The following is a 26864-nucleotide window of genomic DNA, read 5'->3' on the forward strand; positions in this document are numbered from 1 at the left end:
TTCTCGGTGTCATTAAAATATCCCAAGAAAACATAACTTAATGTACAATTAAAGTAAATCTTTCATTACACGTGTTCTTCTGTCCACATTTATAATGTAAACCAGACTTTTTCCTCACATGAACTTAAAAGTCCAGTGTGTAAGATTTAGGTGAAAGGGAACTATTATTGGCAGAAATCTTATGTAGAATAATCCTCATGATGTTTTCACTAGTTTGTTTCATCTAAATTGTATGAATTGTAGTTTTCTTTACCCCAGAAAAGGCCCTTTATATTTAAATACTTCATATTTACATCGAGGGGACCCTCTCTACAGAGGCCGCCATGTTTTTTACATTAGTCCAGACTGGACAAACTAAACACCTTTTGGGTTTTTATGAAAACTGAAGGCTACCACAGGTTCTTTTTCATGTTTGGAAGGAGAGGGTGATGTGAGGGGTGTTCAGCTGCAACATGTAATTTCAACACTATCCCAAAATTCTACACACTGTACCTTTAACCCTAACCCTCATATAGAATAACTCCATAATAATAATAACAATTATAACAATACTTTTATTTATATAACACCTTTCAAAAAAAGAAAAAAAGGGAAGGCAAGGAATACAGGAAACTGTAAAACAGCAAGGTAAGCAAAGATAAACAAACTCAAACAAACCATTATAATAAAATAAAACATTCTCATAGATCTAATACCACATTTCTTTTTGACCCAGTGATCTGCTCGTGTATCACCTTCCTCACACACCTTACACGGAAATGATTGAAGTTTCTCAACGACTCAGCTATCAGCAGGAAACCGAAAGCATAAACTGAACTCTACGTTTCGCTTTCGCTTCCAGAGCGCAGCGAACTTGGTTTTACGCTCGACTGTTACGCACAGGTTTGCAAGTAGCTCCTTTTCTCTCTCTGTAACTTTGACAAACTGCAGTTATCGCTCTCATCATCAGGCTGCTGGTTTGTGTTTAAATTCTAGACGCAGAATAAAAAAGATATTGATGACTTTTCAGCTTGTGAAGGCGAAGACGTGATCGGGCTGCGTTTCTTTGGACATGTCTCCGTCTGTGTGTGTCCGAGGTTCGACGGTGAAGCTGTAGAGACCGAGTGATGTGTTGAAGATGGAAGAAGGAGCCAAGCTGCACCTGAAAGAGTGGCTGATCAGTCAGATAGAGAGCGGACGGTATGAGGGACTGAGCTGGGAGGACGAGGACAGGACCATGTTCAGGATCCCGTGGAAACACGCAGCCAAGAAGGACTACAAGCAGACGGAGGATGCAGCTCTGTTCAAGGTCAACACTTTACAATCCTGTTATAAATCAAATCACCTGCAACACGTGGGTCCAGTTATGGACACATTCAACTTTTAATATTCATTTTTATAAAGGTATAAAAACATTATTTATCTAATTTATATATAAGGCCTGTGACAAATGAATATATTGACTGATAGAAAATCAAAAACCTTATAATCAAACAGTTGTTATAAAGGGGATGTCATGGATTCTGACTCCTTTTTCATGTGGAAAATAATTTCTGCGTATAAGCTTGAAAAAAAATTAAATGTATTATTATTACTATTATTATCATTATCACAGAATGTGCAAGTATTTGCGTAAAAAACATGTACAAATACAGTTAAAAGTAGGCAATATTAAATTTTTCTCTCCCCTCTCAACATTTAGCAGCAAAGTTAAACATTAAACATTAGCATTTGTGAATAACAATATTTCATTTGAATCTTTGCGTTCAGGCCTGGGCTGTGTATAAAGGCAAGTACATTGAGGGAAGGGACAAGGCTGACCCGACCATGTGGAAGACTCGCCTCCGCTGTGCGCTCAACAAGAGCACAGACTTCCAGGAGGTCCCTGAACGCAACCAGCTGGACATCACTGAGCCATATAAAGTCTATCGCATCCAGCAGGACAGTGGGTCGGTCAGGCCAGCAGGTACAAACCAAAGAACATGTTTCTCTTACTTTTCCACTCATTGGTATTATATCTATAAACATTTATATTCTGCAACAGAAGTTTTTGCAATTTTTTAAATAAACCCTTTTCAATTGTTAACCAATATATAAACTAGAATGTCACGAGCGCATATCTCCACTAAGGCACTAACAGTCCCAGTAGATTCAATCAAGCTGCACCAAATTACACAGACACAGATATCAGTCTTCTAAATGTGCCGGATATTTGTTTCATCAAGTTCCATCAATTGGTGAAAATGTAAAAAAAACACATCTCACGGTGTCAAAGAAAGCAAAAAAAAAAATTCTGGATCCTCACCAAATTGTATTGGTTTTGTCCCCTGTCCTTGACCTCATCCTTCCACTGTTTCTTGATAACCTGTCCAGTAGTTTATGTGTAATCCCGTTAATTAACAGACAAACAAATGAATGCAGAGTAAAACATAGCATCCTTGGTGGAGGTCATTTCTTTCTAACTTGATTAAATCCACCATTTGTTTCTCTCCTCAGAGTCTCTACAGAAGGACAAAGTGATTATCGAGACGAAAATGTCTCCAAACAGTCCTGATATCTTGGATGAAAAGGTTGGTTCAAAACTTGATAATCAACTGACAACTTCAAATGAATACTTGACAATCTGTCCAATAGATGTAAAGAAAAACGTTAAGAACACAGTGTGAGGACAATCAGTTTGTTTTTTATGGGGGCAGTATTTCTAGTTTCACTCTGTGTCTCTTAAAGATAATCAGCATTTTCTTTATGACTCTGTAGATACAGGAGCTCATAGGCTAGAAGACCCTTGATCCCTCGTTTCCATTTCCTTAATCTTTTGCTGTTTTTTTTATATTTCCATAACATTTTCAAATGGTTAATTTTGATTTTATTAATTACAAATTCAGTTTTATTTCCGTGGTGGCAAATCACAACATACATTATCTCAAAGTGCTTATACATGATAAGGTTGAGACTAAACAATAGTGTAGAGAAACCTAACAGTTCCTACAATGAGCGAACACTTATACTATAGATGTTGTTAATTATAGCAGCTGCAGTTGATAGTAGAAGTATATAAGTAAATAATAGGGAACTAATAATATTAATAATAATTATCAAGTTGTGTCAGATCTGGATCCTGCAGCTCTGCAGTCAGATAAATAAATGATTTTCTCTGTTATAAGAAAAACATTGTTCTGTGTTACCTTTTTATTGTTTCTGTTTTTTTTGTAGCGTCCTTTTCAAAATGAATCATTTCAGGCTAATATAGAAGAAGAAAAAACGTGGCATGGTAAGTGTTACACACACAGAGGGTTCTGCACTTCATTTCTAAATTAAATGGAAAATCCTGCCCATAGATATCAGAGAGAAAATCATTTCCTGTGGACGAATACCAGAGACATTAAGATGTAATAAAACAGGAAAAATAACTCAAGAAAGTCTACAGTCGATTATGTTGGACTTAGTAATGTTAGAATCCAAGGACCCCTTTTGTATTGGGAGACATTTGGGGCCCGTATTGAAATTTTCTTTTAAAATGAATCTATGTTGGGCCTTAATTGGGATTTTACCATAATGAACTTAATTTTAAAATAATAAAAAAAATCATCAACATGTAATCTTGGGGTCACAGAATTGAGAATGTTTCATCCCTGCTCTGCTTCAGTGGATCTGATGTCGGAGCACATGTACTGTGACATTAAAGGAGAGAAAACTCAAAACCCTGTCCCTGCTCCTGCCACCTTCATCAGCCATGGACTCACAGTATCAGGTAAGAAACACAAATCAAACCTTCTGAATATGTGACTGGAGCTTTTCGCTGTATGACCTAAAAAACAAATCGGTCTTGTGTAGACTTTCGTATGCAGGTGACCTTGTTGTACCAGGGTCAGAGGGTGATGAAAGTGATCACCAGCAGCCCAGAGGGGTGCTTCATCCTCCAAGGCCACGTTCCCTGGGGAAACGAACGCATCTATGGACCCTGCACTGCCCAGCAGCTCTCGTTCCCCTCCCCGGGCTCTGTTTCCCTGCCATCATGCATGGCCGAAGCAATGAATCGCCTGCTTTGTCACCTGGAACGGGGCGTGCTATTATGGGTGGCCCCAGACGGGGTGTTCATCAAGCGTTTCTGCCAGGGCAGAGTGTACTGGAGCGGCCCCTTGGCCCAACACACCGACGCACCCAACAAACTTGAGCGAGAAAAGACCTTCAAACTGCTTGACATACCCAGATTTGTCAGCGGTAAGGCAGCACACGAGAACTCATCATGTATCGTTTCGTCATGTAAACCTCGCTGGAACATGATTTAGTGACAGAGCGACAGATTAACTGGGATCATTGGCAGTGGAATGAAATAAATGTTGTCTAATGTGTTTAAATGCTGAATGTGAATATTCCATATGTCCGTGCAGAGCTGCAGAGGAGTTTATGGGGCAAAGGACCCGCCCCTTCTTATGAGATCGAGCTCTGCTTTGGAGAAGAGTATCCAGACCCTCATGTAGTGAAAACCAGGAAGCTGATCATGGCACAGGTCAGTTATGAAATAGTCTGATTAACCAGCTCAGTTTGTTTTTGGTTGTCTCCTCCTGCTCAGGGATTCAATTGAAAAATGTACATTTAATTATATATATATATAATCGGATCCTCACCAGGTACATTGTCCTCCGTGATCACAGTGACTGGACAAGAAAGATGTTTTACACACATTCACATTAATCTAGAAAATCTCCAACATGCATTTTTTTTCCCATGAAAATGTAGATTCTTTTATTTAAACTTCGTCAGAGAAAACTAAATCCTCAATCAAAACTTTGATTCAGTCAAAATTTGAAATTCAAGTAGAGCCTCAGAATGATCTCTGGCAGAAAGATTATGTTTTCAACTGAGTTAGTTAGCAAGAATACACCAAAACCACCTGACAGATTTCAGTGAAACCTGGCAGAAGGATGCAGTTTGGGTCAAGGAAGAACCCATGAACATTTTTATGTGGATCCAAATCAGGGAGCGGACCCAGGATTTTTTTGTGTGTGAAATATTTCAACATTTTCATTTATTTCTCAGAGAATAATTGATGGATCTTGATTAAAAAAAGAAATCTGACATGTTCGGGGGACTGATATTAATTATTTTTTGAGTGTGTGCCATTAGGTTTAGATCCAAATAAAACTCTGGATCAAGTGAATTTATACAAGGTTCCATCCTGAATGGCCCTCGTCAGTCAGACCGCAGTTGTAACGGTGTAAATCACCAGAAGAGGTCCTCGTAAGCTCACTGATAGCATGTTGCACTGTGCCCTGTTGGTCCAGGTGGTGCCTCTGTTTGCAGTGGAGCTTCTGCAGAAGTTCAACCCGGGAGCGAGTGAGGAGAAGCGGTCGAATCTCAGCTCTAACTCAGTGGGAGAGAAGCTGTAGAGAGAATGTGAAAAACATCCCTGCACCTGCGCGGCCATGAACAATACACACATACTGGGATTTTATGAGGACTCAGAGTATCATCAGTGGAGATATATATACAATGAAGAAAGGATGAACATGCATGTGAAACAGTTTGCAATGAGCAAAATTCAAAGTGATTTTCTTTATTATTTTTTATCTTATGTGGGTTTTTCTTGTTCACCATGCAGCTACTCTACCAGGATTTATCTGTTTGAAATCATCTTGTTAATAATGTTTTTTTAGTTACATTTTATCATAATTCCATATTCATTATATGTATTAAATAAGAATATAACCGTTTAGTACCTCACAACGCACCCAGAGAATAAAATGACACTTTCGATTAAATCTATAAAGCTTTTTTCCCCTCCTTTATTTCTAGCGAACATCATTTAACAGATTCACAATGTTTTTTTAAAAATATACATATATTTTTGTAGCTATGACATTTAAAAAGAAAAATCAACAGGTAAGGTTTTCTTTTCGAAAATAAAAAAACAAACAAACAACTAAAGTGAGAGAGTGTGCTGAATCAAAGGAGATACCCGTATCAGAGTTTAAAATACTTTCATTGTTTTTCCCTGCCCTCAAACATATACAGTACGTAAAAAAAAAAACGAGACGGGAACAGAAGCGTACAGTACACAGGGGTCAAGAGTATTCACAAAGCATCATGTTCCAACGTGTTATTAGCACCATTACTCTTCAGCCGTGCTGCACTTTCTCACTCTCTCCATCATTCAGTTTTTAATGGAAAAACACCATGAGTGTCAAGGCGATGTGGCACAGACCTGTCTGTGTGGGTGGGATTGTCTGTTACGCAATTTTCATTAGTGTTCTCCCTTTTCTCAGAGATAATGTTAAGAACATATTGGAGGGTAATGCCTTGACGAACAATTGTATTGAAACGACTCCCGGCGATGAGAATAAAAAAAGGCGAAGAATTTCTCGTACATTCACCTTGCCTGCCCAGGCAGACACTTAAGACATCGGCTCGGAAGCAAGAAAAACAAAATAGAGAAAAGGAAATGCATTGGGAAATTGACAGAGAGATTGCATTAAATCTGTTTAGCATATTTACTGTATATAACATCTGTAATATGTATAGTCAAATTTCGTTCATATATGCCTTCTTCAATTCTTTAATAGCGTTTACTTTCATAACACTGACTGAAAGTTGATACCCTGCAGAAAACACTGTCAGTAAGTAGGTGTGTAGGACAATCATTACAAAAACAAAGTGAATACAGACAAGTGCTTGATTGTCTCACTAAATGTCTTCAGTGCATCTGTAAGGAGCCGTCCAGAAATCCTTCAGCTGCTGCTCCTGCAGTGTGGACACCCGTAAATTCTCTACTGTTTTTATTTTTTTTAATTCCTTCCCTGCAACCCTGCCTTGAGGTCTCTCCATTGTTTGTCTTTGTGGGTGCAACAGAGACAAGGAGGGTGTGTGTGTACTCATATGTGTGTGTCAGTATGCATGTATATGTATGCGTGTGCAAGTTTCTACTGCCACTTCATCATCTTGGAGCTATGAGGTAAATCCAGGAGGCTTTCATCAGTTCCGGTTGAGGGAAGGGCGTCCGGGGCAGACCAGCGGCGCTTGCGTGCATGTGGCTGCTCTTGAGCAAGGGGCTCTGCGGGCAGAGTGCGTGGCGGGGCTGCAGCAGGAGGAGGTGGGTGATGGTGAGGAAGAGGGGGCGGAGGAGGTGGAGGTGGCATCTCCTCCCTGTGCGAGCTGCTGGATTCCCCTGTAGCCCTGGGGGGAAGTTGCATGCGGTGCGCCCTGGTGCCGGTGCGCGTGTGTGTCCGGTGGGTTTGGCTGGGCGTTGGGGTGAGGGCCAGGCAGACGTCCCCCTCCACAAGCTGGCGGCAGGGCAGGCCGTACAGCTGTGTGGTTCTCTGGGGACTGCAAGAAGACCAACCTCGGTCCTGCACAAAGAATGGATACTCCGCCAAGACCTTCAGTAACTCCTAAACAAAACCACAACATTGTTACACACATTATTACCACAATTTGTATTAACTGATCTGAAGTGTTTACACTGGAAAACTGCAGCATCATACTCATTTACTTACTCAAATCTACTCATCATGTCATATACTAAAGAGTACTTGTGTACTTCTGTAGAGAAAGCTGACCTGAGTGTTGCGGTCCGTGAGGTGGACCTGCAGGTGGCTGAAGCCCTGTGCGCTGCTGGGGGAAATCAGCAACACGGTGCAGGTGCTGAGATGGAACTCTGAGGAGGTGTCGGCGCTCCTCAGGAAGTCCTCGGTTCGCAGCTCCTCCACTCGCTTCAACCGCCCGCTGGCCAACTCGATCAGAGAACCCTTGGCGAAGTGAGGTAGGAGCGCGGGGGGAGATGGGTGAATGGCTGGGGGTGAGGTGTGAAGATGGCAGGGAGAAGATTCACTCCCTCTGTCCCTTTCTCTGTCCCGTCGTCTCTCGCGCTGTCTGTCCCTTTCTTGGTCTTTGTCGTGCTGTAGGTGCTTCTCTTTGTCTTTAGCTCGCTCCCTGTCCCTATGCGAGACTTTGTCTCTTTCTTGGTCTCTTTCCCAGTCTCTTTGCGACCTGTCATGGCTGTTAGGCAGACCCAGGGGTGAGTGAGGTGAGTTCTTTAGATTGTGCTGCCTGGGGCCCGGCTCCCTGTGCAGGTTGTACAGAGGTGTTCCTGAGGGGCTATAGAGTGGGTAGGGCTGTGGGTTGGGGTGGGACACTGATCCCAATGAGTAGTAGATCTGGGCTTCAGTTGGTGTGGCCCCTATGGGGTCCAGTTGTCCCCCTCTACCTGCCCTGGGGTCTGCTCCGAGGGGACTGGAGGAGAGTAAATTTGAGCCTGTCTTAACTATGCAATGCGGATGTCTGTCCTGCAGTGAGGAATGTGGCTCAGGGTCCTCCTGAGTTTGAGAGTCTAACAAAAATGGCCCTCCAGAATGGACATGGGAGGTAGGATCCTCCTGCTGTCTCCTTCCACCATTGGTATGGGAGCTGTGTGGACTGAAGTCCAGCCTGGTTCTGCTGCTCTCGTTCCCGTACTCTCCTGTGAGCAGAGCCCTGGAGGTAGAGACAGTCCTGCTGCCTGGCCCATCCAAGCCGTTGAGCCTCTTGCCCAGGTACCTGTGTCTTGCATCAACTAAGCTTGGGTCTTGGGGGTAGAGAGAATGGTGGCTAAACAAGTATGATGGTGAGAAGAGGGAGGAGCTGTAGTCGCGCCGGCTGCTATTGACGTAGGACCACATCTCTCTTGAATCAGCAGGGAAAGGAGTCTTGAAGGAGGAAGCCGAGGAGGAAGATGATGGAGATGGCAAGGAGAGGGAACCCTCCCCTCTGAGCCACCTGGAGGAGTGGGGCAGGGGTGAGGAGAGAGGATCATCTCTCCAGGCTGGAGACCCTGAGCTTCTCCTCTCGCCGATCTGCCCAGGGAAAAGGGGAAGAGAAACAGAGGGAGAGTAGCTCACGTGCCATGGGAGGGAAAGGGGGAGGCATGGTGCAGGAGCAGGAAGGGACGGAGGAGTGAGGAGGAGATGAGAGTTTGTCAGAGCTCGATCCCTGTCACTGGCTTCCCTGCCTCCCTCCCCTCTGCCTGTGCTGGACCGACTTCGGAGTGGCACAGGGGGTTTAAAATCGTCCAAAGGGATGTGGTGTTCCAACGATCCCTGCCGAGACTCCCTCTTCTTAGGAGGGAGGCACTCTTTGCCGCGGTCGGGGCTGGGATTCATGGGTGGGCTCCAGCGGCAGTGGGGGCCCCCTGTGTACGGGTGTAGGCTAGGTCACATGGGCCTCACGGGAGAACGAACGGGGCAGACAGAGCGGAGGGCTGCTACACAGCATCACTGTCGGATCACTGCTGATTCTCTCGCACTGGAGTGCCACTCACCTAGAGGAGGAACGAGGACAGATGCAGACAAGGAGGGAAGGGAGAGAAACAGAAGAAAGGAAGATTCAGACTGAGCGAGGAAAAAGGACTTGGCATTGGTTCAGTCATGTTTCAGACAGGTGGAGACAAATCATCCAGTGACTCCCTCACCCAAAACTACTTGTAAAAGGTCAGAAACTCTTAGCGTCCTGATTGCTGTCACTAATTAGTCATTACCTGCGTGCACTGTGGTGGGAGTGAAAGTACCCGACTTACTTGTTTAATTCAAAACACATTACTCCCACATGTGGGCTATAAATACATTTTGTAGCCAAAGCAGTTCAGAGGGAAAACACACACACACACACACACACACACACACACACACACACACACACACACACACACACACACACACACACACACACACACACACACACACACACACACACACACACACACACAGAGAACACTCACAGCAGGAGAGTTTTCATCTCTGACTCTCGGGGGATGATTGGAATATGTAGATATGTTTTCGTACCACTTTCATGAGCCACCCCCACGACACCCCCGGGGTGTTCTCTCTATTCTATGTAAGCTTACTACTAGCACCCCCCCGCCCCTTCTCAGACAGACACACTTGGACAGCAGCAGACACACAAACACTCCCTCGGGCGGCTGTACTTACTCCCCCAGTGATAGGCAAAGCTGGTCACCACCCACCCAAAAGCTGAAGAAACACTGTTGATATTGCCACCAGTTGTTGTGCGTGCAGGGTGTGTGTCTCAGCATATTAATTATGTGTCACAGCAGGGGTGTGGGGAAGTGTGTGTGACAGTTTGCGTGAGTGCATGCATGTGTGCCATGTTTGTGCGGCTTTTTTGTTGTTGTTGAAATGTGTGAAAGTGTTTATTTGTTTAGGTCTTTGTGTGCGTGTGTTTGTGTTTGAGTCCTCGAATGTGTCAAGAGATTTTGCAGCCTTGTTTCATTCAGTGAGAAGTGCGGGGGAGCTCTACTAATTCTTCTCCCAGCTTCTAAATGGGCTTTTCTAAAGTGATGGCTGCCGCAGCGCCAACCCAGCTGTTCCCTCCACCACCACCGTCGCCACCATCTCTGCTCCTGCCGCCACAACACCAGAGCGCCACGATGGCACTCAGCCCCACACTCACCCGCAAGTCTGTCTCAACAGCCTACCAACTCCCTGCTGTCTCACCATCCGCCACACTGTCACCATGGCAACTGTGTCCGCACACACATCCATTCGTTTGGAGAGGTTAGATGGGGATACTCCGTGGAGAGGCGGGTAAACTGTTGCTCATCAAGTGATTTGGTCCAAAAACAGAAAAAGTGTTAGCATGGAGCAAGCTGTTTGTGCATCTGAGTGGAAAACTGAAAACTGGGTGGTGAGAGGAGGGGAGAGTTATTGTTCCAGACACTGTCAGGAGGGGCGCATTGGAGTCAGACGTGTGAAATGTTTATGGCTCTTCTTGGCAGTTTTAAGGTAAATGAGGATGTTGCTGTTAAGATGGGAAACATTATATAAGTCCAGCTTCAGTGATATATTTTCAGTTCAGCTGAGACATTACATGGTTTTCCGGTGCTGAACAAACCCACTGACCCGCAGGCTTACATGAAAAATGATGTTCTGCAGATTTGAGCCCTTCAGGCAGCAGCCACAGCTAAAAGTTATTCTTGATATAAGCAGATTTCTGCCAAAATTAATTTGAAGAATAATCAGATATCTATCAAATGAATTATCATCAATCAATCAATGACATTTAATTTGTATAGCCCATCTGCACAAATTACAATTGAACTATCTGAACAGTCATGATTATTCATTTAAATGTGCTAACTGCTTATTATCTGAAAAGACACACAAGCTTGGTATACCTGAACAATTTATTAATTCAATAAATTGAATGAAAATACTACAATTTCTACTATAAAAAGAAACACGCCAGTTAAATTACAAGACAGGTTTCCAAAACAATAATTATAAAATGTCAAAATACATTTTCAAGTTTCACACAGTATTCAAAAGGTCAGCATTTGTCAAAAATATTCATGTGATTTTTCCTTAAGACCTCTCCACTGCTGCTCTCAAGAATCCAAATCTTTTAAATTGATAAAAATCTGGGTTCTGTCTTTGTCCTGAAATGACTGTTAAACCTTTGTCATTCTGACAGCGCTTGTGAAAAAAGGTTGCCGATGTATTAAACTTGCCAAAAAAGAACAAGAAAACAACGATCGCACTTGTGCATGTGGAGGAGTTTGCAGAGAACCGTCTTCTAACAGAACCCTCCCACACTGTGCACACATGCATGCTGCGCTGGAGTTGATCTGGGGCTACTGTGGTTGAAGTATTTAAATATCAACTCCAACAGATCACAATAATAATGTTTTTGCACTTTCCCTCCAACAAATTACTCCTTCAGGCTTTTGAAATGCAATGTAAGCATGAATATCATTTATTGTCCTAAAACTGAAATCTGAATCTTGAAACACAAACTAAAACAACTGGCATAAAAGTTTTTTTTATATTAAAATGTAAAATGCAAATATTGTTCAAATTACTCTGAACTTGCTCTTGTGCAACAGTCAGATTTGACACATTGATTTGCACGGCTCCGTCTCATCCCGCCTTTTCTCTGCATGAATTTATCAGGAGAAATATTAAAGGTGCATCATTCATAACTGCAAACCTCTCAAAAACAGAACTACAGACTGTTAGTGACTAGTTTCACCTGTTTCAATCAAAGAAACAATAAATTAATAATTCAGCAGTGCTACCTGAAACAGAAAATAACATTGAACAGCAGCTCTCCTGTTCTAAAAGAGCAGTTTGAGAATGTGGGAGCAGACAGACGATGATGGAGCCGGTTGTTGCTGTGATGTGATGTTAGACTGACCTCAGTGCGGGTTGAGCAGACGTCCCTGCATTTGGCCGTCATTCATATTCCAGTCCTCCCAGAGGGTCAACCCACTCCTCAGCTCCTCACTGGGCTACACTGCTCCTCCACAACACCACCGTCTGTTCCAACACCCGCAGATATCAGCAGCCTGCAGCTACACACTGACTCTGATCTCTGCACGCATGAAATAACACCAGCAAGCCCACCGAACTGAGGGAAAAAACTGAGAGCACTGCTATCCGTCTCTGTGTCAGTTGTGTTTGTGTGTGTGAGTGTGTCAAGAGTGTGTGTGTGTGTGTGTGTGTGTGTGTGTGTGTGTGTGTGTGTGCAAAGGGCTGAGGAAATGAGTAATATCTAGCAGTGAGAAACATGTCTGCTAAGCAGAGCCACATAGGCAGACCAGTTGCTGCTGCCGCCCACTTGCTTTAATCACTGTGATACAAATATGCACACACACACACACAAACATATACGTTATACACACACAAACACACACAGACAGACAGTCAAGGATGCAGCACATACACATTATATATACGTGATGATAAGCTGCCTTTGTGCTGTCTGATGTTACGCTTTTCACCCAAGTTTCACCAGTTAAATGAATCTTTTAACATGAAAAGTCATGAATCAATCAATTAATCTGTAATCAAATCATTTATCTGTGTTTCCCATGAACACATTTCAGACGACATGTTGGCTCATCAAAGACAGGGAGGGATGGAGGGGAGGCAGAGACACAGTTGATGTGAGATAGGGAGGGACATGGTGGGAGGCTCATCCCACACACACTCTCAGACTTGGGCTCTGACTCAAAACTAAACCACACACACACACACACATGCACAAACACATACACACATTACTTTTGGTACTTTTTGTTTTTCTACAGATTTTGTCTGACTTTGTGTCCTTTGTTCTCATCAAACCACTTTGTGATTAACCTTCTTGTCAAAATAAGCTTTTACAAATAGATTTGATTTGACTTCATAAGCACACAAAAACACACACACACACACACACACACACACACACACACACACACACGAACAGTTCATATGCACGCACACCCTGAGTGATTTGCTTCAGTGATTCAGTCGGTGTAAAGTAAAGTGTGTCGGTATGGCTGGCATGGCTTATTAGGGCTGAATTGGTAAGAGTAGTGCAGTTCATTTCCAGCAAAAAGTAAGAAAACTGTCAGTATAGAAACCTTTTACAAAACAGGCCCAAGGTTAGAAATGCAATGCTATGCAAATAACCCTGTCTGCTCCTCGTCAAAAAAACAGGGCCAAACCTCAATTCAAACAAGCTTATGTTAATTATCGGCACAGAAATGCAATACAGGAGCCAGAACATAAATTGGAGCACAGGGAGAAATAGGATTTAATGAAGCAATCTAAATCTTAAATTGTAAAAAGCAATATTTATTTTCTTTCATATTTCTACAAGCAATTCATCGAGCCGTCGGAGCACCGAGCCAAACGCAGAATCATATCCAGCGACAGTAAATTAGAGGTTAACCTTGTCTAACTTCTCAGCCTCAATGGAATGGAAAGCTAATCAGACTTGGAGGTGTGCAGACACATCAGCCTGAAGGCCACGCTGAAACATTCCCGCGCTGAGGTGACAATTGACAAGAAAGTCTCGTCTGACTTTTTCTTAGTTTTCAAAGTGAATGCTGTGTGAAGCTTGTGGCGCTGAGGTTGTGTGGGCACAAGTGCTGTCTGCTCTCTTATTTGTTGTACTTGTATGGATTCATTATAGGCACCAACATTTCTGACACAGAGATCTTTTTGTGTTGGGAGTTGAGATTATATTAAAAAGATATTTATGATAGTGGGGCCCACTTCATAATGTCACATGTAAATCCAATCAATATTCAAAAACAACAACCTCTAATTGTTCATCATAAATTAATCTACAGCACATCTGTTCTTTTCAAAGGCTTTTCATGCAGTTAGTTTTTATTAGGTATTTAAAATTCTTAATAAATAATTTAACTCTACAATTGGCTGCATTTAAAAATAAAGTTGCTTCTAATGTTTTACATTTTTTATATTAGAGCATGATGAGGTCATCAGGTATCAGAATTAACATTTTAAATTAAATAAATAGTCCAATAATTATGCAAGATCAACTCGATCATTAATTGAATTAGTTGACTTGTATTATATCTTAAGTTCAGCAAGTTACTGAGAAATAAAACTTTAATGGTTAAATATGAAAGTAAAAATACAATGCAGCACAGCAAAGAAAATAATTAATTTCCCCCCTCCGAAAAAATACCTCTGACCTCACAATCACAATTCAAAACTATATAATATCTATACAATAAAACAATACAGTTATCCTACATGTATCATAACACTAGTTGATGTAAGTTTTGGTGTAATGGTCCAGTCATAACGAAAAAGAAGCAAATACATTTAAAGACAGAGTTCATCAAAGGGCATCTACCACAACGTGGAGATATAGAAATGACTGCTCTACTTAAACATGCACACTTTGATATTTAGCACTTCGTGTTCACACACACACACACACACACACACACACACACACACACACACACACACACACACACACACACACACACACACACAGAGACAAACATCAACATAAGCAATAACACCACGGAGTGGTAATGTGCTGTCAGTCATTTCTGGCACCAGGAGGCATTTGGAGTACACTGTCTCTGTATTTCATTAAGCTGTGGCTGTCTGTCTCTTTACCTGACTTACCTGACTTTGTAGTTTTTAATCTCTCTCTCTCTTTCTCACACACACACATACACACACATGGAAATGCACACGCACACACACACACACAGAAATACACACACACACACACACACACACACACACACAGAGAAACACACAGGGTCAGTACTTGACAAGAAAGGTTGAATATGTCGGACAAAAATGTGTACAGGTGAGTGGATTTAACCCTTCAACAGAATCTGCTGCACATGATTTACTGTCTGAGCATCTGGACTGTTTTTAAATGAATAAAAATCTTGCTCTTTTTCTTTCTTTCTTTCTTTTTTTTTTTGACCATTCTTCACGCGGAGCCTCGTATCGGGTGTCCGATCACGTTTCAGGCTGAGTGTGGATCTATGATGGACATCTGATGCAGCAGAAATTTGTTGCTGAATGTAACAGATCTGAACAGAGGAGAGAGTAGAGGAGAACAGGAGGAGGTGAGGAGGGGTAGAGGACATGGCACATGGATAGATAGATGTATAGATAGATAGATGTATAGATAGATAGATGTATAGATGTATAAAGAGATAGATAGATGTATAGATGTATAAAGAGATAGATGTATAGATAGATAGATGTTTATAAGTATAGAGAGAAAGATAGATGTGAGCAAACAACTTAAGTCTTAGAGGGAGAGTTGAAGAAGTGGAAGGGGATGAATGGATGGATGGATGGATGGATGGATGGATGGATGGATGGATGGATGGATGGATGGATGGATGGATGGGGGTGGAGGAGGGATGTACTACGAGCCTTGTGTGGTGGCTTACTCCACAAGGAGCCGGGCTAAGCCGATAAAAGGACAGGGTGATACGGGCGATAGCTTAATGGGCAAAAGGCCAGGTCAGTCTTCAAGGGCCCTGACCCATTCTTCGACAGGATGAGCCAGCAGCCCTGCCCGCAGCAGGCTCAACCACAATGAGGATGGGCTTATGGCTCAGGAGTTACTATTAACACCCACACATACACACACAAACACACACGCACAGGGCATACTGCTTGTGCACAGACACACACACGCATGCAAAATAAACATTTACTCAAACGTATTCTTTGTGCAAACTCTTGATCCGACATGCACATCTTCCTGTGGCACATGATTAATGAAAATATCTGCAGTTTTTTGCATGAAAACTTTAATATCAGCAGTGTGCTCTGAAAGTGCAGCACAATAAACAATGCATACAGTGTTTCTGATAAGCAGATTGATATAGAGAGTGAGCTAAACACTGCAAGATAAGAAGTTGAGGTTGAAGACAGTACAGTGCTGTACTGTGTATGATGCAGACTAGAGGGTGACGCCTGTAATGTATTGCTGGGTTAATCCCTGTGAATCCTAACTGGTACGGCCTAAGGAAGGCTTAGTATAGTTCTGGGAGGAAATCCCCCTGTGTGGTGGTACAGGCCATTAGCCCCTAAGGTATAAATAGGGCAGCTATGGCTCCTTAAGCTGGCTTTTACGCAATATCAGTTAAAAATATGACTTGACTAATTACATGCAGGTCAGCCAGTCAGCAGAAGCCAAAATTCCTCCAGCTCGTTGACCACGGCAGACTGCCGCAGTCTTCCTGTGTCTCTCACTCTCTGGAGTGTGCAGCCACAGGTCAGCAGTGAACAAACTGCAGAGGTGACAGGTATTCTGCTCGCGGGTGATATTTTTCTAAGGTGGTTGTGTCATTATGGTGTCATTCGTTGACATTTCAGTGTTTGCTGATGAGACTTTCATTACTGCAGTCTGATAATATGAAGCGTCAGAACCTGATATACTTTCAACCTCAAAGGGCAGACTTTGGTTTCATTTCAATCATATGCATCACGAAGACAATGAAAAAAACCATCAAATATACCGCTGTGCTTATATATGTGAAAGCAGTTTTCTGCCTTTGTGCAACACTTTGTTTTCTAACTTTTTTTTTTTTTTTACTATGAGCCCCTCTCACTAGTCTGTGACACGATTAGTTCAAGTAAGAGCCCTGGGAGAAGAACTATCACGCTATGAGATCAGTAGCTTATGGGGGGGGGGGTTTCTGATAAAACCTGTAGTTAGTTCTGGATCAGGTGAGTCCTGAACCTTCCCTTAGTCTTGCGTCTATAGGCCTAGACTGCTGGGGGAACTCCCATCATACACTTCTCCCCTTCTTTCTGTCCCTCTGCCCCCACATTAATTTAATTTACTAAATGTTTTTTCCCTCCCTTACTATTATCATTGTTCTCATTCTTATATTATAGTTATTAATATTACTATATGAATTGTTGCTGATGTCATTAATAATATATTAATAATAACAATAATGATATATAATGTATCACTCTTGTTGTTTTCATTATAACAACTCGTCTGTCAGAGCTGAAACCTGATGGTACACAACTGTTCCTCCATCTGCCAAAGTGCTGCTCATTGTGGGAACTGTTTCTCTATACATTTGAAGGTCTCAGTCTTCTATTCAAAGTGCCTTGAGATTATATATTATGATTTAGTGCTATACAAATACAATACAATTGAATTGAATGGTAAAGGAGAGGGGGGAAAGAGTGAGAGAGCGAGACAAAGTCCGACGGGGTAGAAACAGCTTGATAAGAGCGAGGACAAGAGCATGTGTGTGAGTGTGTGAAAGAAGACAGGGATTACTTTTCATTCCAAAGATTTGCGGTTTTGGCACTGTCCCCTGGCGGCTGCCAATCAAACAGGCTTTCTGTCGGATGTCTGGTTTTGCAGTAAAATGTCAGCGAGCTGTAAGAAAACACAGTGATGGTATCTCCATGGAGAGAGAGCACACAGCCAGGTCTGGCCATGGTAGCTCAAGTGCCATTCATTTTCGGAGAGAGTGTCTAGACTGGCTTCACAGATCCTGTCTCGAGTACCTTTATCAGTGGCAACATTCAAGGCAACATTGCTATACACCATCATTTTTGACATTGCTCTACAAACCCTCCCACTTCAAATTTGCTGCCCGGTCACATACGAATACGAACGCGAACGCACACGCACACACACACACACACACACACACACACACACACACACACACACACACACACACACACACACACACACACACACACACACACACACAACATATTGCTCATAGAAGATGCTGCAAATGATATTGAGTGGGTTTAATGCAGTTTTTTCAAAATGAATATAGGGACAGTCCCAGCTCCATGTGAGAGAGAACTTATATCACTCAGCTATTTGCAAATAATAATTCCATTTATAGAAATTTGTATATTTTTTTATAGCTCCTTAGTATTGCACATTACTTATTATTCCTTTACTAATTTATATTTCCGACTGTCCTCTAGCTCCTGTAACGCTGCAAATGTCCCCACATTTATATGAAATTTGTATATATTTTTTTATATCTCCCTACATTTAAAAGAATTGCACGCTACTTATTATTACTTTACTGATGTCTATTTCTGACTGTCCTCTTGCTGCTGTAACACTGCAAATGTCCCGACTGCAGGAATAACTTATCTTATAAAATAATATTCCATTTATATAATTTTTAAAAATATATTTTTTTATCTCTTTACATTTAAAAGTATTGCACTCTACTTATTATTCCTTTAATAATGTCTTTTTCTGACTTCCCTCTTGCTGCTGTAACACTGCAAATGTCCCCACTGTGGGACTAATAAAGGATTATCTTATTTTTTTATTCATTATCATCGAAAACAATTTGATAATTGATTTAGAAGCATTACAAAGGTAGAAGGTCATACATCTCCTTCTTCAGGATGAGCTGTCAGGACTCTGTTGACACTACAGGCTACAGGATGTCTCAGATGTTACACTTCTTTTACGTGGACACCGATACCATATGATATATTGAGTTTGTCCACGTCGGGTCTGCTTGTACAAGGCAGCAGATTCACTTGTGCCTCGTGCACCAAGCCTGGCTGAAAAAAACTGTAGGTGTAAGCGGTGGGTGGCGAGGTTGAAAGGTCGTCGACCCCCATTGTAGATGAAGTGTGGAGGAGGAGGAGGAGAACATACTGCTTGATCATACACAAATGTTCATGAGTCAAGGCCAAGGAAAACGATCTGCGCGAACACAAAACAAAGAAAGACTCAGATAACTGACAGGTCACATGTTTCCACATCAACCACGTCTTCACACGTAACGATCTGAAAGCTAAGGCATCCTATGAAATATCACTTCCTGCTCTTTCCCGCACTGCAGTCACGTGCGTCTGCCACCTCAAAGTCGTCTGGCGTGGTGTCAGCTGTATTCAAACACCTGCATCTGTTTGGGATTATTCATCACCCTCCTGGTTCCTGAAGTGAGCTCCCAGGCTCATTCTCCAACTGTGAGAGCGCTGATCTGAGAACAGTGGCCACACAGGCGGCCTTGACGGACTCAAAAGTTTGTCAATGAAGAACTGATTTAAATCCAGCAAATATTTTTAAAGAAATTTCTGCTGTACAGTTAGTTGGTAATTGCTTCTCTGAGGCAGGTGAATTGTGATGTGGAGCTCTGTGTGCCTCCATGTGTTGACACATAGCAGATGTGCATATTTTACTTGACTTGTCAGTTCACAGGATACTTTAATAAAACTGCTCTGTTTAATGTACATTTCTAATTATGAGGGAGCTTTTAGAAATATTTCCACACTTGAAGAAGAACTGGAGCTCGACTCCCTGTCTGCTCTGTGAGAGGTTGACATGTAAAGACATGCAAGCTTGTGTGTGACTGGAAGTGACAGAGAGAGTTAATGAACTGGTGAGTGTTTCCCCGCTCTCTGAGACTCGGAAGAGGAAGAGGGGCGTAGAATGAATGATCACGCGAACAAGTTTTTTGTGCGGTTATGGCGTGTGGCCTCAAGACAGAAAAAGCATTTAACACAAAGGCCCTGAAATCACACATAGCTTGCACCACGCAAACATGATTGTTAAAATCACACAAATGTACAGTCTCTGCATGAATGTACACTCGACTAAGTTCTCCCTTCATGTCTCTTTCACTTTCGTCCCCCCCCTACCCCGCCCACACTCTCTGTCTTTCCCTCTCACTTATCTGGCGGGCTGTTTGTGAGCACACACTCAACGTGGGTGAGAGTGCTAGAGTAGAGTATATGACTGTCAACACAAGGTGCAGGGTGTGTGTCTGTGTGTGTCTGTGTGCGTGTGTGGTGCTGTAGATAGGCACAGCAGGGCGTGAAGGAGCGCTGTGATAATGACAGGCCATGCATTATATAACATTTAGATTGCATAAGGAGAAGATTATTTTAGGTCCAGATATTGAGGATGTATAAGTAATATTTAACGTGGGTGTACTGCACTGTGTGAGCGCCTCTGAGTGCACGGACGTGTTTGTGTAGAGAAATGTTCTGAAATGTGCTCATTTCTTTCAAAGAGGGTGTGGGTGTGAGTAAACTTAAGTGTATTATGTGTTTGTAAGAAGGGGGCATGAATGTTTTCAGATTTCTTTCAAAGCTATCTGCATATCAAAACAAGTATGTGGGAATGTTGGCACGTTTGTGTACAGTGTGCATAAGGGTGTCTTTATAGCGAGCTCCCACTCATTATCACTTTTAGACTTCAGAGAAATCCACTCCTTATTGGGTGAAAACCTCCAGTTCTAATGATTTTGGGAGATTAAAGAACACGTTTCTTCTCTATGGACCGAACAAGTTTAGCGGCTCTGTCTCTCTCGCAGCCGCTCACTGTTGCAGGGTCCTATAGGATGTGTTGTGTGGAGTCACAGAAGTGAGGCCATGAGCAGAGAGAGTCTCCGTGTGCCGCTGCCTCCTCTGTGCGCTGCCTCGCTCCTTGCATGAGTGTGCCCCTGTAAAAATAGACCTCTTAAAGGGCCAGCAACCACTCAACCTTCTCCCACAAGAGGCCCGTTCTGCTCTTCAGGGCCACAGCACTCCAAGAAACGTTGGGATGGGAGAACATGCCGTGTTCCCCATTCAGCCCGCAGGGATAAGTAGTATTTCTTCCCCCCCCCCCCCCCCGAAAGATAAACATATTTACGTTCAGCATCTCTTTGTCATCTTTACATCATTCACAAGGAGACGCTTTGCTGCAGAGCAGGAGTGTAACATACAGCTCCAGTATTTGTCTTGGTAAGATAATATACAACACCAAATACTCAAAGGAGAGTTGGCTTTTGAAGTCACTTGAGCCTCATCTCAGCACAAACTCGCTGATACACAGGGGGCCCGCATTTTTCGCGTAAAAGTGACAAATCTGACACTAAAAAATACCAGAAATAAACGCTCCTGGCAGATGAAACACACTTTGTGACAGAGCAATCTCTCAGTGACCGAACGCTTCCTGTACACTCCAGCAGATCGTTCTCATTATTGATATAGGCTAAATTAATTAAGTCGGTAGGGACAAATGTGCATCTCCTATAGCTGAGAACAGTTTGAACCTGTGAAGTGTTCCGATGTGCAGCATATGGGGTATCACTGCAGCAGAAGGACACGCCTGCTGTGGCAAAAATAGACATAGAGAAATCATAATCGCACACTCTGGCGTAGTATTCCTCCATCAAGACTGGCGAGAAAGGTGGAGGGACATGAAAGAGTCGGAAACAGAGAAATGCAGAAACAGGCAGCTTTAAATTCTCTGAATGAGTGGAGTTGTAAAGTTTGAATTTGAGGATGTTATTTATTCCACACTCTGACTGAATGAGAAGTTAGACGTACATTCTGCAGGAGATCTTCCCCGGAGATGCCCCAAACATCTGCATCTCATGTTTTCTCTCTCTTTCTCTCCTCCTCCTCCCTCATTCTGTCTCCTTCCAAATTTTACCCAACATCGCCTTACCCCCACCCGCACCACATCTCCCATCCATCCCTCCCAGTCAGAACGGGCTCCTCCAGGGCCCCTGGCTATCTCTGGACCAGGGCTATTTAAGCCCACTGCTCTAATTCTGAAAGTCCTGATCTGCTGTCAGGCAGAGTGATGAACCTCCACCTCTCTCTTTCTGTGTGTTAGTGTGTGTGTGTCTTGCTCACACACTCCTCTCTGGATCAGTCACACTCTCCCTCTTGTTCACACTCTCGCTGTCATTCTCCTCAACGCGCACAAACACCCCCACACACAGGTGCTGACTTACATGAGCACATAGGACGAGCTCATTGACACACATGAGACACACACACACAGACACACAGACACACACACACACACAAACATATTCTCCCTATAATTAACCTCACGATGACATGTGCTGTAGCCTACATGTTAACTCCTAAACTGGTTTCCCTCAAAGCATTTCAAATCACACAGTGTGTTTATCCTTTCATACAAAGTTGCCAACACACCTGTGCTCCCTCTTTGCCCCACACGCACGCACACACACACGCACGCACACACACACACACACACGCACGCACACACACACACACACACGCACACACACACGCACACACACACACACACACACACACACACACTCAGAGGAGGAAGTGGTGTGGTCACATACCTTGCCGGGTGCCTTTGCGTAGCAAGTGACAGAGAGTTTACTCATTGGATCAGGCGGCAGCAGGCACGTAGTGAGATATCCAGTTTTGAGAGACAGTGTCTTCCTCCTCTCTACCGCTCAGCCTTCCCTCCCTTCATCCTATCTCTGCCTCTCCTCCCTCTCACTCTCTAAACGCCTCTTTGCTCTCTCTACGTCCCTGTGAGCGTGCTTTCTCTCCTTCTCTCCAGCTTGATCTCTCCAGCCCCCTTCCTCCTTCTCTCTCTCCCTCCCTCCCTCCCTCCCTCCCTCTCTCACTCTTTCTCTCTCTCTCTCCTTCACTCCAGCTGACACACACCTTCTATCTTACCCTTACAACTTCAATCTGCAGCAGCCATGCCTCTCAATGAGTCTCTCTGACACACAGTGACACTTGATAACTTTTTCTTTCCCCTGCCTGATATGTTCTCTCTCTCTCCCTCTCTCTCTCTCCCCCTCTCTCTCTGGGAGTGTATAATTAGACAGAGCTCAGTGGTAATACAGTCAGGCTCATTGTGGGAGCCTTAGCATTGCTGCTCATGTTTGGCTGATGGCCCAGCGCCTTCACTCATTAACCTCCCTCGAGCTGCAAAGTAGAACGGCCCACTTGCTCGTGCTATTTGCTGCACCACCTCAGCTTCTAAGCCCATCAGCCAATCACAGCCCACAGGGATGATGGGAAAGGTGTGCTCGCCAGCCACACGGTCCTGTGACTGAGAGAGCTGAACATAATCAGTGAGTGTTGGACATGTTCTTCAGGGGAAGTGTGTGATCAGCTGGTCAAAATCTAAAATTTGCAGATTTCATCACAGTCTTAACATGTCAGTTCTCTTTTTTTTGAGTTTAATCATTTGTTCATGACCTGCTCACAGAGGCATCATGTGCTTCCCTTACAACCCTGAAACCACTCACACATTCTATTGTGAAACCACTGTGAGGTATGGGGATGTCCTGTGTAATGTAGTAACAAGTCAAATAACTTTTTAACTGTTCTACGTGCCTCAGTTCCCATCACACATGATCAGGTACAAACCCTCAATGTAGTCATTCTCAATCTCACACAATTATGGCACAGGAAATAGACTGACGGCTGTTAGGCCATAAAAGTAGAAGTAAAAAATAATTTTCATCACATTTTGAACCAAAGTAATTAAAGGTACAGTGTGTAGAATTTAGTGATATCTAGTGCTGAAATCTCATGTTGCTTCTGAACACCCCTCACCTCACCCTCTCCTTCCAAACATGAAAAAGAACCTGTGGTGAACTTCAGTTGTCATAAAAACTCAAAGGTGTTTAGTTTGTCCAGTCTGGACTAAAGTAAAAAACATGGCGGCCTCCGTAGAGAGGACCCCCTCGATGTAAATATAAAGTATTTAAATATAAAGGGCCTTTTCTGGGGTAAAGAAAACTACACTTCATACAATTTAGATGAAATGAACTAGTGAAAACATCATGAGAATTATTTTACATTAAATTTCTTCCAATTGTTCCCTTTCACCTAAATCTTACACACTGGACCTTTAAATCATATTGTTCTTGTCAGATTTCAAAGTCAACTTTGTTGTACAGGACATAGAAAGGTGTGAAATATATAAGTAGATAGAACATACTGTATAAGTAGGCAGCATAATAAGTACTCAAATAGTACAAAATACGACATAGTATGCAGTCATACTAATTTGGCATGTTCTCTTATTGACCAAGCCCAGCTTTGATTTTATAAGTACAGCAGTAAAAAGTGATTATTTTGACTTTTCTCTATGTCTTTGTCATCACTGGAGAACGTTTGACTCAGGTCCAGAGTTGAAGTGAGGACAGACCGGTGAGAAGAGAAGTTTACAATCATTTAAGACTCTATTTCCCTGCTGCATCAGGCAATTGTCCATTTTCTCTACAACTGAAATGCTTCAGTCATTTGTTTTATCGTCTTTTTTGGATATTTGAGAAATGTTAAATATATGAAAAAAAATTGCACGTCAGGGACACTAGAGAAACAGCTGACTCTCAGGAGAATACCATTCATACATAATGCATTTACTTTTTTAGTTAAAAACAATAAACGTGTGATGAATCAATATCAACACGATGCCTTATGACAGGTTCATAGTACTTCACCATAATAAATCCAGCTCATGACTTCACATGACATATGAACCCTCAGATAAAACTGAAAGAAAGAGTAAAAACATTTTATCTTATTCAGCAGTACTTTAAACTACAGTTTTTCTGTGGTTACAGCCAGTTTAATGCAGCACACTTTAAATATTACATTTCTATTTCTCATATTTGTGCCGTCTGTACTTCAATATTTTTGTGCTTTAACCGGCATCGCAAGGCTCAGTTGAAAGTGCAGAAAAGTCATTTCATCCAAACATGTATTGTAACCTTAACACATCTCTTCGAATCAGCTGAGTCAGAGCAACTGTAAACTCCTCAGTCAACCTTCAAATTTGGATTAATCTCAAACACAATCTTTACAAAACTGAAGATACTTCAAGCACTTAAGAGAAGTGAAAATGTGCAGAACTGTAATATGTTATATGTTTGAAGAGAATCATTTTCAAGTTGCTGTTTGACTGGAGCATGAGATTGTGATCAAACAACCACAGAGCATGCGACGGTGTGACTACAGCACTAGTCAAGACATCACATGGTGTGTGTGTATGTGTGTGTGTGTGTGTGTGTGTGTGTGTGTGTGTGTGTGTGTGTGTGTGTGTGTGTGTGTGTGTGTGTGTGTGTGTGTGTGTGGGTTGCTTGCATGCATCTTTTGCTCTTGTGACCACTGGGCACTGTGCGGGCCAAACGTCTTAGTATCATTTCCTCTCTCCTTCTGTCTCTCCCATTCTCACTTCTGCATTCACACTATAACATCCTGTAAACACAGATGTAAATAGAGCTGGGAAAACACATCACTTTGTTTGCGGCCATATTTTAAACTTGAGATGATATATTGTGAAATTGTGTTTTTTCAGTCCACTGATGATTCTTCTGACTCAGTGAGAAGCAGACTCAGAAACTGGCACAGTAGAGTTTGTAGTGAAGACTGCATATGAACAAAGAACAGTTCATCCGTGTGTATGTGTGTGTGTGTGTGTGTGTGTGTGTGTGTGTGTGTGTGTGTGAGTGTGTGAGTGTGTGAGTGTGTCTCAATGTGGATAAGTGACAAATCACTTTTCAGAGCAGAGCAGGGAGCGCACAAGTGACAATAGACTGAAAAGCCCTGCAAGCATCTCACCGTTAAAGTTTTAACGGAGATCTGCTATTGAGATGAAGGGTAACAGAACCTATCGCTGTAGGAAGAATGAGGAAGCCAAGGATGGGAAATCTTTGATGGCGTTTTCTATGGATGAATGAAGAAAAAGGAGCAAATCACAAAGAAGCAGGACACAAACCTGTTACTCCTGCCAACACACACAGAAAAATACACACACTCAGCTTTGACAAAGCCAATGTGAGACACACGTAACTGTGTGTATGTATGTGTGTGTGTGTGTGTGTGTGTGTGTGTGTGTAAGTGACTCACCCCGTGTCAGTTACTCTACTAAAATGTCCTTTCCTTTTTTACTTCACACCTCTCCAGTTTGCTATTTTTGGGCCATGTTAGCAGAACTAGTAGTATCTCTCCCTCCCTCTCTCTCCCTCTTTCTCACTCACACACACACTCACTACAAGAGGCAAAACCCATTGGGAGTGTTTTAGAAGAGCTGGAGGAGACGTGCATCTTTTATGGCGCACTGGCACAGTAGCTGATTCGATGGAGCAAGACAAAAATATCCAGGGTTACTCGCAAAGTGAAAAATATCGTATTGCATAAGATGGTGAAAGGACCTGATCACGTAAATGCAACAGTAGCTCTCTCCCACAAAGGCACGCATGCACACACACACGCACACAACCAACACACACAGAGTGATGTCCTAATAGTGTCCTGGAGCAGAGGCGGGCCGGGATAGAGAAACTGGAGCTGAGGCAGTGTGCTGACTCAGGGAACAAATCAGTGTGTGTGTGTGTGTGTGTGTGTGTGTGTGTGTGTGTGAGTGTGAGTGTGAGTGAGAGAGAGAGAGAGAGAGAGAGAGAGAGAGAGAGAGAGAGAGAGAGAGAGAGATAGGGGGGAGAGGGTGAGAGAGGAGGACATTGAACTACACAGAGGCCTCATGACTTGCGTATGCAATGTCCTCACCACCACTCTGAGCATGTTATATTGTTTTACTCACCACTTAGAGGTTAAGGCTGACGCTGTTTTCTGTCAAGACAGCGGAACCAAAAACACAAAGTCTTACTCTTGATAGAATCCCATTGAGAAAAAAGGAGAAGTAAAAAAAAAGAAAAAGAAACCTACTGTGTCTTTGTCATTTGCCTTTTTAATCGACACTCCTCACTTCTGAGTTGTTGCTCTGCCAGAGATTAGAGTTTATTTTCCTTTACACTTATTACACCAAGAAATATGGAATCTTATTTTCTTGTATTTGACCATTAT

General features: G+C 42.7%; 2 protein-coding genes across 7 annotated transcripts; one reads left to right on the forward strand and one right to left on the reverse strand.

Moving 5' to 3' along the window:
* The first annotated feature begins 715 nt into the window (after window positions 1-715).
* Window positions 716-5749, forward strand: irf10 (interferon regulatory factor 10). 3 transcript variants are annotated; one of them, XM_069527682.1, is made up of 9 exons: window positions 755-882; window positions 1010-1288; window positions 1750-1945; window positions 2476-2549; window positions 3193-3250; window positions 3626-3730; window positions 3814-4200; window positions 4371-4489; window positions 5265-5749. In XM_069527682.1, exons 2-9 carry the CDS (start codon window positions 1118-1120, stop codon window positions 5367-5369), a joined length of 1215 nt encoding a protein of 404 aa, XP_069383783.1. In that variant the 5' UTR covers window positions 755-882; window positions 1010-1117; the 3' UTR covers window positions 5370-5749. The 3 variants fall into 3 exon arrangements, with proteins under 3 accessions (XP_019951453.2, XP_069383783.1, XP_069383784.1); XM_069527683.1 differs by having other exon boundaries at window positions 812-882; window positions 976-1288; XM_020095894.2 differs by having other exon boundaries at window positions 716-1288.
* On the reverse strand, window positions 5737-26093 carry LOC109635012 (genetic suppressor element 1). Of its 4 annotated transcripts, none has more exons than XM_069527678.1 (4): window positions 22373-22614; window positions 17557-17658; window positions 7536-9271; window positions 5737-7367 (listed from the first exon to the last, which is right to left on the reverse strand). In XM_069527678.1, the coding sequence occupies exons 3-4, from the start codon at window positions 9111-9113 to the stop codon at window positions 6900-6902; spliced, it is 2046 nt and encodes a 681-aa protein (XP_069383779.1). In that variant the 5' UTR covers window positions 9114-9271; window positions 17557-17658; window positions 22373-22614; the 3' UTR covers window positions 5737-6899. The 4 variants fall into 4 exon arrangements, with proteins under 4 accessions (XP_069383779.1, XP_069383781.1, XP_069383782.1 ...); XM_069527680.1 differs by lacking the exon at window positions 17557-17658 and adding an exon at window positions 12163-12284 and having other exon boundaries at window positions 22373-22576; XM_069527681.1 differs by lacking the exons at window positions 17557-17658; window positions 22373-22614 and adding an exon at window positions 25911-26093.
* Window positions 26094-26864: the final 771 nt, after the last annotated feature.

This window comes from Paralichthys olivaceus, chromosome 6, assembly GCF_024713975.1.
Source record: "Paralichthys olivaceus isolate ysfri-2021 chromosome 6, ASM2471397v2, whole genome shotgun sequence".
Classification (NCBI taxonomy): Eukaryota; Metazoa; Chordata; class Actinopteri; order Pleuronectiformes; family Paralichthyidae; genus Paralichthys; species Paralichthys olivaceus.